At 45.3% G+C, this 15,981-nt stretch overlaps 1 protein-coding gene across 4 annotated transcripts in view; it reads right to left on the minus strand.

Moving 5' to 3' along the window:
- Positions 1 to 15,981, minus strand: part of TBC1D5 (TBC1 domain family member 5) — a 728,182-nt gene that overhangs the window by 382,052 nt on the left and 330,149 nt on the right. For all 4 annotated transcript variants that reach the window (XM_088463373.1, XM_088463358.1, XM_088463381.1 and 1 more), the window contains one exon: positions 15,350 to 15,416. In XM_088463373.1, coding sequence (XP_088319499.1) covers positions 15,350 to 15,416 — 67 coding nt within the window. The remainder of the gene's footprint in view (positions 1 to 15,349; positions 15,417 to 15,981) is intronic.

The following is a 15,981-nucleotide window of genomic DNA, read 5'->3' on the forward strand; positions in this document are numbered from 1 at the left end:
TACCTATAAGACCATGCATGTACATTAATCCAAGATGGAGCATCTGTAGTCGTAGCTGGACCTTATGTTGGCCATCCTCATATAGCAAAATGTTTTTTTGACCTGTGTCAGAAAGCTATACTTTTCAACACTTGACAAAGCTTTATAAGATCACTAAATCATTGGTGCTACAGCCATTATATGAAGCCCATTCACAGAACACTTAGAGCAGTAATAATATAATTATGGGAATCGGTATGAAATACCGATGGACGGGATGCCGGCTGTCAGTACACTGACAGCGGCATCCCGATGGTTCAAATCCCGACAGGGGAACGGTAAGTAATGTTCCCCTGTCCTATTTATCCCCTAACCCTCCTTTCCTGCACCATTATACTAACCCTCCCTACCCCGCACCCTATCCCACCCGGTAAGTGCCTAATCCTAACCCTTCCCCCTTAGTGCCTAACCCTCCACCCCCCTGATGGTGCCTGAACCTAACCCTGACCTTCCCCAGCCTAACTCTAAGTCCCCCCGGGCTGCCTAAACCTAACTCTCCCCCCCTGCGGCTGATACTTACCTTTCCCCGGTGTCCTTACAATCGGGATGCCATATGCCGGAGTCCCGGCGTCGGCATCCCAAGTCATGTCGGGATTTCGACGCTGGTGTTGTCTTGGTGATCAGGATTCCGATGCCGGGGTTCAGGCAGATGGCATCACGGTTGTCGGGATATTAACCGCATCCCTAATTATGTCACTATTATATGCTGTACTGCTCTAGCATTGCCTACACTAAACTTTTATGAGTGGTAATGTCAGTGGTTTGCTCCCAAAACAAGCAAAAACAGTGAGATTATTGCTTATCACAGGTTGGCAACACTTTAAAAGTTTTTTTTTTATTTAAATGTTATTTACTTCATTCTAAAATGCATCAAAAAATGTAATCCAGGGGAACAATGTACACAGGAACTGATTAGAAAGGGGCATCATTTTAAGTTTACTGATGGGAAAATGTGAATATTTTTGTTGTTTTACTGTCAGAACATGATTTCCAACTGTCAGTAAATATACTATTACTTTATCTTCTAATTAGTCATTTTCTAATATAACTGCTTAACCTGGTGTAAAATAACGGTGTTATTTTTACAAATCTAATAAGCTGGAATGTTTAGCAGAGGTAGCATTCTAATGTGCTCTCACACCAATTTGTTAACCTTGATGTGCTGTCAGACATGCGTTCATTGGCCAGAGCTTGCAATATATTCTTACTCAGATTTAGTTGCTATTAAACTCCGAAAACAACGCTCCTGAATTAAGAAGTATATCTGTAAAAGGTTTACTGTAGCAAAAGCATGTTACTGATATCTAAACAGATTCTAGCATAAGATAGCTTACCTGTATAAAGCCAGGTGATAGAGGATATACAAAGTATACCTTTCTGCTAAAGGTGGGTTTTGTTTGAAGCTATAAAAGTGAGTTGCACTCATATCATCCACATATACTCAATAAGCACAACCATTTTATTATTTTGGACAGAAATCTAGATGTTGATATATAAAAGTCAGGGGAAGGAGATCAATCCAATCTGCAGTATGAAGAATATTCATTAACTCCATTGGCTCTATGCTCTTACTAATGAAGAAATGAACACTGTCCTATCTACTTGAGAAAATCCTAAATTAGATATCAACAAACAATGTGTAATACTCTTTTGAATTACACTTTAATCTCTCTTTGTTTGAGTTCCCTTGTGGGGATTGTAACTCTCTAATAATCATTTTATAAAAAGGCTTTTAGGGAGGCATTCACGAGGAATGTTTAGTAAAGGAATTTTCAAAGATGTGATTTCTCATATATCATCTAACTTTGTCGTGATTAAAAACGTGGCAATATGAAGAAGAAAAGCCAATATTCCCAAGCTTGGCTTGGTATTTCATACAGATCATACAGATACAGGTGAAATGTTAAGAGTTATTTTGACAAAGAACAATGCCAGAGTTCTGGTGTGGTCTTCATGTGACTTTAACTGACACACTTGATAGTGCATTCTTGCATTTTTTTTCCAACTACATTGCTTTATCACTACGGCTTCTTTCTCTGTTATTTTTTTTTCAAGGCGGGAGGAACCGGTCGCCTCGACCCACAATCACCCCCTCTAGCTTGCCTCTCTCTCATCTACTGTGGCTGCCCGCTGCCATGCATAACAGAACAGCGGGGGACCACTGGGAGAATAGATGCTGTGCGCATGGCATCTATTCTTTGTGTAGGGGAGCCTGGGGGCAGCCCAGCATCTCGGAGAGTGCTGGGCACGCCCCCACAGTGAAGTGAACGGCGGGTTCCACGAGGCTCCGCCCCCTGCCACTAGTCATATGAATAGTTTTTACCATCGAATACTTTTGAGGTGATGGTTAGTTACCATCACATTGAAAGTTTCAATGGTGGAAGCCCAGCCATCATTTGATGGTGGGCTTCCGATGTCCATCCCTAGTTCAGCGCCTGATTACCCTACTGTGGGCACCACTTCCCTTGATGTGAGAACCGTGGAGGTGGAGGATTGCCCCTAGAGTTGCCTGCCTAAGGTTCTGCTGCTGGTGGAAAAGAGCTGATATTCCCTAGGAGAGAGGGAGCTCTGCTGCCGGGAGGTGCTGATGCCAGGGCCGGATTTCCCACAAGGCTACATAGGTGCTCGCCAAGGGGCCAGCCACGGGCCCCTATACTTGAAGAAATTCGCCCGATCACAGCGCTCCCAGAGGAGCACTGTGAGAGTGCCGCGGTCCGCTTTCTGCATGGTGCTCTCTCGGAGAGTGCATGTGAGCAGACTGTCATGTGCCGCAGCCACCGGTGCATAAGGGAAGGTTGTGTGCACAGAATCGCTGATGCTGTCACCAGCTCCGCGACCCACCCCACACAATGTTAGGCTGCACTGTGTTTGAATAGGCTGCTAGTACTGGACACGCAGGCAGTATAGCAGAAGCTGCACTGCAACCCAGGCACCATTTCCTGCTCCTCGCCTTATTTAGCTCCACCCCCTCACGTGATGTGTGCAGGCCCGGCGACAGGGCGGGGACTAGGGGCACAGCCGCACCAAGTCCCGAGATTCTAGGAGGGGCCCACAGACAAATACATTGACCTGCTGGCTGCTGCTGCGATGCAGGGTGCACTGCAGGCACCCTGCCGCACGCGGCGGCATTGCCAGCGTTGCTGTAATGAGTCAGACTGACTGATTACAGTACCTGCCACGGGCCGTAGCAAAGAAGGGGGATGATCCAACCCACCCCTCCCCTCTTTTCCCATCCTGGCTTCTCCCCTCCTCTTACCTTCGCCTCAGTGCAGTTGCCGGGGGACTGACGTCACACTCTAGTGATCGGCCCCGGCGCAAAGAGTTGAGTGTTGCAAGAGGCCTGTGTATCCCCCTCTCCAAGCGGTCCTGGTCTCCGTTACTTTGTCTGCTGTCCGGGAAATTACCTGCTGCAGAGAAGTCAGTTCAGTGTCCTCCTGACTTAATTTCTATGTGGGGTGTTCTGTGTTTTTTTTTTCCCTCTCTTTCTTTTTTTGCTCCCTCCTTGCACTTATCTCTCCTAATAATATGTGCCTAATGGATGCTGGATTTTGGGTTACCAATCCACAGCCATCTCTGCACTGATCAATCACATTACAAGGGGCTGTGTGATAGGAAACACAAACAACTGATCGCCTTGTAGGAGACCAAACAAACACTAGGGTGGGGTGTGTGTACTAGCGAGGGCTTTTCTAATGTGGCTGCTGTTGATACCAGAGAGCAGCAGCATACTGCACTGCAGCCACAACAATCCCCAATATGTTCAGCCTGGAAGTGCCAATGTCATTGTGTAACCAAATAATAATAAATAAGTTCCCCATTAGCCCAGCTCTGAGGAAGCCTGCTCTTCCAATGACACTACAAGTCTCAGCATTCCCAACCAATCTACAGATAAAAGTGGTGTGGACAAAAGCCAGATGTGAAACCTATACACACATCCAAATACTGTATATGATATACTCAGCTGATTATATTGAGGCTGAACAATGAATAGAGTAAAAGATCAATAGAAAAAGTGTTTTATTTCAGATAGATGGCCAATTACCTTGATACATAATCTATGCACATAGAATGCTGGTCTCTCCCCCTTCCCCTCCCCCAGAGCCCTACACCTGTGCATTATGTGCAAAACATCCTTTATAAACCTATACAGGGATGTTTTACCCATAATGCAATTAATTTACTGTATTAATAATTATCCCATTCGATTAACAATTCACCAAATCACCTATGATATGGCTGCATCCAGTACCAATGAGACTTTAATGCTCAGATGCATACACACTACGGATATCAATTAGACATGTTATTGGATTGGATTTCACAGATGGTGTAGTTTATTAAATGGTGGTAATATAACATTTTGTATCCCTGTGGCATAGTGTAATATACTATTTTAATATATTTCTCTCTCTTCTTTTCATCCCTCCCCCCTTTCCTATCGTCTCCCTCTATTTGTCCCCCTTTACTCTCCCGTTTCCCTCTGTTTGTCCTCCTTTCCTCTCGTTTCCCTCTGTTTGTCCTCCTTTCCTCTCGTTTCCCTCTGTTCCTCCCCCTTTCCTCCCATCTCCCTCTGTTTGTCTCCCTTTCCTCCCGTGTCCCTCTGTCGTCCCCCTTTCCTCCCATCCCACTCTGTCCTTCCCCTTTCCTCTCATCTCCCTCTGTCGTTCCCCTTTCCTTCCATCTCCTTCTGTCCGTCCCCCTTTTCTCCCCCTATCCTCTCATCTTGCCCTATTTTTCCCCCTTTTCTCCTGTCTCCCTCTGTTTATCCCATGTATATATAAATATATACATTATATAATGTGATCTAGTAACACCTACTGCATACATTACAGTCGGTGTTACTGGAGCAAGATCCCCACATCATATTACTCAGTATATATATATATGTGTATCTTGCTCCAGCGAAACCTACTGTAATATATGCACAGAATTGTTTGAGGGAAGGGGGCCCCAAACAGGTATGTTGCCTAGGGCCCCATGAAATCTAAATCCGGCTTTGGCTGACGCCCTGCTGCTGAGGAGGAGAAGCCGTGCCAGACGGTGAAGACTGAAGAGACTGCTACCGGATAGGAGCCTGCCTGCCGTGGACTGAGCCCTGGTGAAGACCCCAAAATGTGTAGCTGCCCCGCTGGTGCCTGCTGACTGCCGGAGAGTTAAGAGGATCTGAGACCCCGCCAGAGCCTGGAGTACCCGCTGCCGCCGGAGAAGAGGATTACGCCGCCTGCAACTGCGCTGAGGATTCCATTGCTGGATACCTGGCTGCCAGAAGAAACTGTTCGCCCGCCGAAGAACCCCTGGAGCACCTTCCAGAAGAGAGGTCCTAGTTGTCTTGCCCAGGGAGTGGCATCCAGCATCGAACCCCATGGAGATTTATCCCATTCCTGGACCCACTGTGCACAGCACAGTGTGGTGCTCTGCATCCTTGATGTGCTGGATGTCGTGAGGGGGCAGAAGTGCCACAGCAAGTGGGTGAGAATGCTGGTTTAAGTCTCCCCTTATTACAGTTACCTAGGGGTTACTTTCTATTTGGGGCTAGTCCCACCAGTAGCCTCAGTGCATTGGTTAAAAAAGACACAGGAGGGATTTGTAGTTATAACCTCCCCTTGGGAGCCTGTACCCTTCGTTAGGGGTATATGTCCTTTGATGTGCAGCTTATGTGCTTAAATGTTCTACTGGCACACTTCAGGAGTTTCCTTTGACTGTTGGCATAATGTGTAAGGGAGAGGGGGAGGGAAGTTGTACTGTGTGGCATAATGTGTCATGGGGGAGGAGGGGTTGGACTGTGTGTCAATATGGGAGGAGGGGGGTTGTACTGTGTGGCATAATGTGTAAGGGGGGAAGTTGTACTGTGTGGCATAATGGGTAATGGGGAAGTTGTACTGTGTGGCATAATGTGTTATGGGGGAGTTGTACTGCAGGCATAATGTGTAAGGGGCATTACTACTGTGTGATGTAATGTTTAAGGGGCACAACTACAATTTAGCGTAATGTATATAAGGGACACTACTACAGGTATGTAGTGTAATGCAAATAAGGGGCACTACTGTGTGGCATAATGTGAATTAGGGGTACTATAGTGTGATCACATCCTTTCCCAATGAGACCATACCCGTTCTAGTTACGGCTCTGCTTTTCTGAGTTTAGCCCCGGTAGTTTACACCATCTTCAGATGGAGTAAACTACGGTTTGCCTTTGGGGACTCCCGGGGAAGGAGAGAGATCTTAAGATCTTTCTCTCGCAGCCCCCGACCAGCCCCGGAAGCTGACGCTGTGCGTATGTGCAATGTCGGCTTCCCCTGTGAAAGACTTCTCCAAAATGCCGGCGATATAACTCGCGGGGACAGCGGTTACCGTAACCGCTGTCCCTGCGAGTTCCCGCTAGTACATACAGTAGCCGGGATATTTTCGTTAAAAATTTAAATATTCCCGGCAAGATGGAACGTTAATAATCATGGCAGTGCTGCGATTATTAATACATAGGCCCCTTAATACTATTTTCATAAAAATAAAACTTGGATATTTCAGTAAAAACAGACTGTTTGTGCTGAAACACTACTGTAATCACCATAAAGTTAGTTGAAAAAACAAACACAGATTGCAGTAAAAAACATACAATAAAACAATGTGTTAGTACTGCAGCACAGTAAGATTCCCAGAATAAAAAAAAATATATAAAGTAAATTACATGATTTGCTATAAGACATGAGGCCAACTCCTTCGTATAAAAGGTTTGTTGATAAGAAAAATTGTTTTGTCATTAATTTTTCAATGTTTGGAAAAAAAAGAAAAGATTTATTACTTCAATTTAGTCCAGTACTGTGTTAACTACTTCAGCCTCTTATGGGAAATAAAAATATGCTTTTAATATATGGCTAGTCAATGGATTGCATACATAGGCTAGGAGAAAGGAGAAAATACGGCACAGCAGACACTGAATAAGACCACCTAGGGTGGTATTGCCTGCACCTGCTGTTTGCTATTTTAAATGGTTGATAATTGAGTGCAACATTATTATTCCAACAATGTCATTCCCGAACCCCATGTACCTACTGTAGATACCAGTGTAACAAAAGGTTCCATTAATATGGGCCTCCTGCCCTAGGAACCACCTAGCCCCCCGCACACACACTCAGAAGTAACTACACCTTTTGGTGCCCTCGGCCGAAAAGAGCATTGGCGCCCATTCCCCCTCCCCCTCCTATTTTTCAAATAGGGACATAAGATGCACTCACGAAAAAGGGGAGTGGCCTGATGGGGAAGGAGTATGACAAATCTGATTTTTCCCAAATGATAATGAAGGGGAACCGATCCAGTTCTACCACTGTTATCCAGGTGTCATTGCCACTACAACTTGAGTCCAATGGCTGCAGTGATGATACACAATAATTGTGCAGTATAACTCACCAGCTCTAGACGTAGGAGAGTGCTGGAGAAGCTGCACCTGCAGCAGGATTTGTCCATCAGAACAGCCGTGCACAAGCCTGAAGCTGACAGTGTAAAACACCGACTGAAGGTATAAAAAGAGTACTACTTATAGTGTATATGCAGCAAATATCAGCAGCAGTGAGGTCTGTGTATGTGTCCTGCTCTGACAGCTGAACTCACCGACGAAGGTACTCGAGATGTGTTGATAACATTTGGGTCGGGAATCGGTGGCTGTGTTCAGGATTACCATCAGAAATTGTGGGGCAGATAGCTCCATTTGTAAGTTTGGGTTAGGTTTAGGTACTCCTGGGGGAACTTAGGGTTAGGCAACCTCCCGGGAGGGTTAGGCTAGGGGAAGGGGGGTAGGTTAGGGTCAGGCACTAGGGGTGTAGGTTAGGGTTAGGCACCCCTAAGGGAGTTTTGGGGTTAGGGGGGGGATGGTTAGGGTACTTTCTTGCCTTAGTTGGGATCTTCATCTGCCGGCCTTCTGGAGTCGGGATTTCTTCCGCCGGGCTTAGGTGCGGCGGTAATGCATACCGATTCCACTTAATCAGTAACCGGTTACAGCATGAGAAAGCAGATGTGATTGGTTAATCACTTCAAGTGGCGTAACTAGGTATTTTAAGGCCTTATAGCAAAAGTTTGTAAAGGCCCCTATGTACCACCCAGTGGTGAAAAATGTATACAACACATGTGACTTTGACAAGGAAGATGGGCCCCCCTCAGCTCTGGGCCCCTGCACCTATGGTAGTTACGCCCATGTCAAGACCCCATGTGGTCTCTCAATGAACATAGTTGTATGAATTATGCCAATGAGTATATTTTACACACAACTCAGTTAAACAAGTAAACAATGTAATCTAGCCATTTTGTTATATGTACAATTAGACAGAAATTTGCCCAACTAGTACACATCATGTGGATATAGGGATTCGTCAATGACACTGCCAGTGAATGAGATGGCTCTGTAATAGCTCATTGCAAGAATAGTCTAGGTATAACAGCCTTAAAGTGGTGCTGGAAAAAATTAAAACTGTGACTTTATTAGGCACATTTCACCAATATATTTATTAATGATTTACTGCTTGTAAGAAACAAGTAGACAACTGTAAAAAAACAACCACAGCGAAAAAAATTATTGCTATTGGCATACACACAACTATGCAAATAAAGTATTGTTACCCATAGCAACCAATCAGATACTGCCATTTTCTATGTACAGTTTTGCCTGGTCGCTGTGATTACAGCACCTTTATAGCACAGATACATGTGCAGCATTTTTCATAAATTTACCCCATAAACGTTTCTCATAAATGTACCCCACTGTGTACTCAACGTGGGCAGGAATAAGGTCTTCAAATAGGTAAAAGGAAACTGCAGGTACAAAATCTATTTACTAGTATACCGTATATACTCGAGTATAAGCTGAGTTTTTCAGCACATTTTTTGTGCTGAAAAAGCACCCCCTCGGCTTATACTCGAGTGATGCCGGTTCTCCCGCATGGTACGCAGCTGAGTAGCGTACCATGCAGGCCGCGGTGCAGACTGTGTCTCTGTGACACAGCTGCACCGCGTGTGTAGCGCTGACCGGATGGAGTTCGGTCAGCGCTACACAGCACAAACACACAGCCGCCGGAGCCGGCAGCTGTGTGTTTGTTGTAATCAGCAGCCGATGAGAGTCTGTCAGACTCTCATCGGCTGCTGCTGCTCCCACTGCGGGAGCCATCTTCCGACTCCCGCAGTGGGTAATGGGAGAGACGTCATGACGACGTCTCTCCCATAATGCAAAGCGGCAAGAGGAGCTGATAGCAGCGGCGGGACCAGGAGCAGTGTTTCAGGTAAGTGTTTTTTTATATTTTTATTAGGACTACTGTGGGCACTACCAGGTGAAATTACTTCTGGGGGCACTACCAGGGGGGATTACTTCTGGGGGCACTACCAGGGGGGGATTACTTCTGGGGGCACTACCAGGGGGGGATTACTTCTGGGGGCACTACCAGGGGGGAATTACTTCTGGGGGGATTACTTCTGGGGGCACTACCAGGGGGGGGGGATTACTTCTGGGGGCACTACCAGGGGGGGATTACTACTGGGGGCACTACCAGCTGCTGCATTTCCCACCCTAGGTTTATACTTGAGTCAATAAGTTTTCCCAGTTTTTTGGGGTAAAATTAGGTACCTCGGCTTATATTTGGGTCGACTTACGCTCGAGTATATACGGTATGTAAACTGTATAAACACTCCTAAATCCATTTTTCATCCTTTTTATTTCTCATTGTCACTATGTTCAGGAGGCTCCGAATATTGTGTGTCCCCATGGACTCCTAGGATAGCAGGTCACCCTTCCGCATCCTTCCAGCTATATAGTGAAATAGCCCAATAATGATGCCATTCATCCAGCCCCTTGCCACCCACAATGGCTACCTGCATCTCCCCTTCAGGAACTCACCTGGAGCAGAGAAAAACTATGGTTTGACCTAGGTATACGTGAAACAGGAACATTCATCAAGAAGAGTTAAATCCATTTTTAGGATTAAACATGATATTAAGTATTAACAAAAACATCCTTATGATTTTAATTACAGGTTTTCACATACATCGGGCATTTTGTTTACATGCACTAAAAATACATGGAGCAATATGCCAAGAGTTATTGAACACATAATGTACAGTGGATTAAATAAACTGCACTACAAAGCAAAACATACAAAGATATACTATCGTATACTAACTAGTTCAAAATGATATTCACCTAAAAACAATATATGATTTGATTTCCTGAACAGTCTATAGAATATATAATGACAGATATACATTAAATGGTTTGGAAAGAGTTTTTTTGTAGCCATGTTTGAATGAATTAATGATGCTAATAAACCTCATAATTAACATCTGCTCAATGTGTTTGTGTGTGAAATTCCACCTTTAAAATTCTGAGTGGCATACATAAAATATGCTGCTTAGAACAAAGTAAATGTGAAGAGCATAAAAAAGATGTTGTAGGGATGGATATGTGATAAATTACACAATGGAGGTGACTGTCCATTCTGCAATTTATCACAAAAAAATAAAAACAACATAACTCACAAGACAGCAAACAGCAATGGAACACTGTACAAGACGTATTACTTGCTGGTAACATGGTCTATGTGAAGTGTCAGTATATACCAGTCAAGGCAGGCATTTGTCATTGATAATCTGACAAACAATTGTGTTATGCCATTTCTCAAAATGAAGGTGCAATAGTTATATAAAGAAATAAGAACTCCTAGATTAGCAATTAGGCTTCACCAGTCAGGATTGTCAAGAATCAATGTGTCCCTGTATCCTAAGACTTATACCCCTTTTACACCAACAATTCGACCCGGGTTATTTCCGTGTCAACCCAGGTCGTGGCTCAGTGCAATACCAATTTTGGAACATGGTTTCAATCTGGGACAGAACCTGTACCCGCTGCGGCGCCGACCGGGGCTGTTCTTCTGACGCTTGGAGATGACATCATCTCCAAGCGCGGAGAAACCCGAAAGTCCCCAGGATGTAAATGGGTCCAGGGTCGGACAACCCAGGTTACCGGTTTACACTGCAGGGTCGTTCCCGTGTTAAACCCTGCAAGCTATACGAGTTGGATTGCCGGATCACTCGAGCCGGGAATCCAACCCTTGCTCCTTTTACACCTAGCAGGTACCTGGGTTAACCCTGCAATAAATGATGCACTAAACAAAAGTAATTAGATGAGAGGCAGTTTTGTGAGCAAAGACTTATTGTTAATGAGAGAAGATAGAGAAGCATTACCACAATTACTTATATAATCATGTATTACAAGAGAAGAATGCAGGGGATATAGTTTATATCTAAGAAGTCGGGACGCCGGCGCCGAAATCCTGACACCAGTCAGAATCCCACCGCCAGCATCCCGATGGCATGTATTGGGTTTAGGGGAAGGGTTAGGCACTAGGGGGAGGGTTAGGCTGCAGGGGGGGAGGGTTAGTGTTAAGACTGCAGGGGGGGGGGAAGTTAGGCTGCAGGGGGGAGGTTAGGGTTAGACTGCAGGGGGGGAGTTTAGGGTTAGGCTGCAAGGGGGGGGGGTTAAGTTTAAGGGTATGGCTAGGATACTTACCAACAGGTGACGGTATCCTAACACTGTCGGGATACTGGCGTCTGGATTCTGACCGCTGAGGTCCTGAGCGCCAGCATCCCGCACACAACCCGAATGCAGAATAGCATTTATGACTGCACAGAACTTTTAACCTTGAATGGGCTACAGAAGTAAAAGACCACTACGGGTTACACTGTGTTAGTTAAGGTCAGGAAAGTGAGGCCCATACTGGGCTCACCAAATCTGCACAGTAGAAGATTGAGATTCATCAGTCCAGGAAACAATGATCCAATATACAGATGTGTCCACATACATCTAGACTCCTTACGCGTTAAACAGCCCTTCTAGTCGTGCCGAGCCAGTGCTCGGTAGCACCGAGCGTCTTTTTTGTGCAACTTTTTAACTTCAAATGTCTCTTATTCACAGAGCAAATAGGACACAGAAGCAGCTTCTGCCAATTAAAGTGATATGCGTCATACCTATATTCTGTGTGCGAAATGCTACGTAACAGTGTCAGCAGCTGCGCTCATGCGTTATGTGTAACGCAACTTGTAATGCACAGTGGATAGATGTATGTGGGTACATCTGCATGAAGGTGAGATGCAGATGGACAGAACTGAGTAAAAACAACATGAATGCATGGATTCACACTGCCTTGTGCAAACAGGCTGTATGTGGTGTAAGGGTGAGGGAATGATTTCTTGGCATACAATGAAGGGCGCTTCAAGAGGGGGGGGATTGGGTACTAATTATCCGGGCCTCCTGGAGGGCCCCGGGTCCGGTGCCGCCCCCTCCTCCCTCTTTCATTACAGCAGACGCAGCAGCCTCCTATGCCTGTGGGGGGTGATCACACTGATTGCGCCCCCCACTGCCTATGCACCGGGCTCAGAGCACCCCCCCTCCCCAGCTAGCAGCTGGGGGCATGACCACGCCTCCCACTATTAAGCCACGCCCCCTTCACCCGGGCCCGCCGTTGCTCTTGGCGCACCTGCATATAATAGGACCCTTAATACCAATTCAGCATCGTTTACATGCCACAGACTACAGATGTGCCCACATACATCTATCCTCTGCAGGCTACAAGTCGCGCCACATAACATGGGAGCTCAGTGTGACTCGGTAGCGCCAAGCGTCTCTTTGTGTGTCTTTTTAACTTCAAAGGCCACTTCTTAGCACAATGATGCGAATAGATAGCACAGGCAGCTTCTGCTGATTAAAATTATATGCAGCATGCCTATGTTCTCTGAGCGAGTGCGGATGTATCTGCATTCGAAATGCTACGTTACAGTGTCAGCGGCTGTAACACTGTAACGTAGTGTTTAGCATGCAGATACACCCACAGATGCACAGAGAACATAGGCATGCTGCATATCACTTTAATCAGAAGAAGCTGCTTGTGCTATCTATTCGCATCCTTGAGCGAATAAGTGGCCTTTGAAGGTAAAAATACGCACTAAAAAAACGCTCGGCAATAATGAGTCAGACTAGAAGGGCTCTTTAATGCGCCAGGAGGCTAGATGTATGTAGACCCATCTGTACCAGAGTATTGTTTCTGACCACGTGCATCACTTTGTCTCAATCTACCCATCTTCTAATGGCTAATTCCAACAGGATAATGCAGCATGTCACATACATGTAATCTCAAACGGTTTTCACTATCATAACAATGAGTTCAGTGAACTCTACTGGCCTCCACAGTCAGCACAGTTCAATCCAATAGAGCACCTTTGGGATGTGATGGAACAGGAGATTCATAACATGAACATTTAGCAAGTAACTGAGTATATATGTATATAAATATAAAATGTTCATGTTGTATCTACCTTATAATTTTATATAGTGTATCTAAATACATTTGCTTGTCTAAACACTGAAAGTGGAAGCTCAAACACAGTTTCCAGTTCCAAGCATTTGTAAGGTTGAGGGGATCGGTATGATTTACCACCAGCCGCATCCCGACAGCAGCTAAGGTAAGTACAAACTAACTTAACCCCCCCAACCCTCCCTTAGGAGTGCCTAACCCTAACCACCCCCCTCTAAGTGCCCTTCCCCGCTGCCTAAACCTAAGTCTCCTGGGGGGTGTCTAACCGTAACCCCCCTTCCCCTAGCCTAACGCTAACCCTCCCGGGGGCTGCCTATCCCTAAGTCCCCCCGGAGCCCCTAACCTAACCCTCCCCCTCCGAGGCTGTCCGCGCCCGGTTTACCTTCGATCGGGATGCCAGGCGTCAGGCTCCCGGCGTAGGTAAAATGACAGGCGTCGGGATTTCGATGCCTGTCATTAAACCCTTGCCGTGATGCCGACTGTCGGGATTTAGATCTTCGGCAATCCGACTGCATACCAGGTTGAGTGCTCAAAATAGCAGAGCGTACGCTACAGTACACAATCCATACTGTTCTGGATAATATTGTGATTGCAGCTAAGTATTGAATAAATGCTATAGTAATACAGTCATGGTACATCATAGCAATAAGTCATATTTTATCAATTAAACATTATACTACAGCAGAGCAGAGGCGTCATCGGGTCTGGTGACACCTGGTGCGCACTCTGGATACCCCCATAGTGCCGAGCGGGACAGGAGCAGCGGACAGCGGCGGGCGCAGGAGCGGGGATTCCGGTAAGTATAATATTGTGTGTGTGTGTTTGTGTCTGCGTGTTTTATATCAAAGGCACTGCTACTGCTGTATAAGTGGCACTACTGGGGGCACTGTATATTGGGTTACTGCATAGGGGGCACTATATATTGGGCACTTCTGGGGGCACTGTGTAATGGGCACTGCATAGGGGGACCTGTATAAGGGGAACTATTGGGGGCACTATATATTGGGCACTACTGGGGGCATATAAGGGGCACTGTATAAAGGGCACTGTATATTGGACACTACTGGGGGCACTGAATAAGGGGCACTATATAAGGGGCACTACTGGGGGCCCTGCATAAGGAGCACTACAACAGGGGCAATGCATTAGGGGCACTACTACTGGGTGCAATGCATAAGGGGAACTGCATAATGTGCACTACAATAGGGGGCATTGCATAAGGGGCACTGCACAATGTGCACTACAACAGGGGGCATTGCATAAGGGGCACTACTACAGGGGACATTGCATACGGGGCACTACTACAGGGGACATTACATAAGGGGCACTGCTACTAGGGACATTGCATAAGGGGCACTACTACAGTGGGCAGTGCATAAGGGGCACTACTACTGGGGGCATTAAGGTGCATATGGAATGAAAAAGAATGTTACCAGAATGACGAGAAACGGTGGTGTGTCATGCTGACACACCCCTTGTGACATGTGGCCATGACCACTTTTTTCTTGGCACACATATGGGGGGTGTGTGTGTGGAATGCTCCATTGTTCATCTTGCCCTGGGCTCCAAATACCCTAGTTACGCCACTGACTCGGGATTCTTGATATGTCACCTGCATGGATATCCTTAAAACATGGACTGTAATAATGGGAGTTCTGGAACCTCTGCATTACAGTATTCACTGTCATAGCTGTTAATTATTGCAGAAAACAAATTATTGTGAAGAATGAGCCCCCTCTCACTAATATAAATAATACTGAAATCAGGCTTATTGCTCAGCAAAGTCAGCACTCTGACCAATCACATGTAATTGGAAGTTCTGAGTCTGAATCATCCAAATTGGGTTAAGTAAATGAATGAGGATGTGATCACTACATACATAAATCTCAACATGTATTTTCATGACTGTGTAGCATATGACATGTCAATATTAAAAATAAAAATGTGCAAAACAACTTCAAGGAGTACCTGTATGATATAAAGATTTGTTCTGAACTGGAGACTGTGTTAGATCTCTTTTCATCCCCAAACATTCCTGTAAGATAAACAAAAATCAAAATAAAATGATTGGACACTTTTAGTTCTTACAATAAACACAACCATGTTAAAAAATACACACTCAAGAAACATATGGTACATTTTTCAGCTCTGCACGACCCATCTAAATAGGACATGAAATTTTTACTTTTTAAGCCAGGTGATGAAAACAAAATTGAAAGGTTTTCTGCAGTGACAGAGAGGACAACACAATGTCAGTAGAAAGAGGCACTTAGAACATTAATATCAAAACCTGTGTATTACCATATTTCCCAATATGTAGTTTTGTCCTGTTGGACAAAGGGGCATGGGCGTGCGTGCCATGTTGGCGAAGCACATTATGGAAACGTGGCTTCATTAATGCCCTGCACAAAATGTTAACACATCATATTATTACTCAACAGCAACTCACATATTACATTTAGTGATGGCCATCACGTTACCCCATGTTGCTTCTTTGCAAAGAATTACGGCAGATCATTTCTAATGCAGAATTGTCTTAGTACAGGGCCGGCCATTTTAGAACCACAGCTATGGCCGCTTTCATTCAGAAAGGAAAAAAA

Source organism: Taudactylus pleione, unplaced genomic scaffold, assembly GCF_031769625.1.
Source record: "Taudactylus pleione unplaced genomic scaffold, aTauple2 ptg000053l, whole genome shotgun sequence".
In the NCBI taxonomy this organism is placed as follows: domain Eukaryota; kingdom Metazoa; phylum Chordata; class Amphibia; order Anura; family Myobatrachidae; genus Taudactylus; species Taudactylus pleione.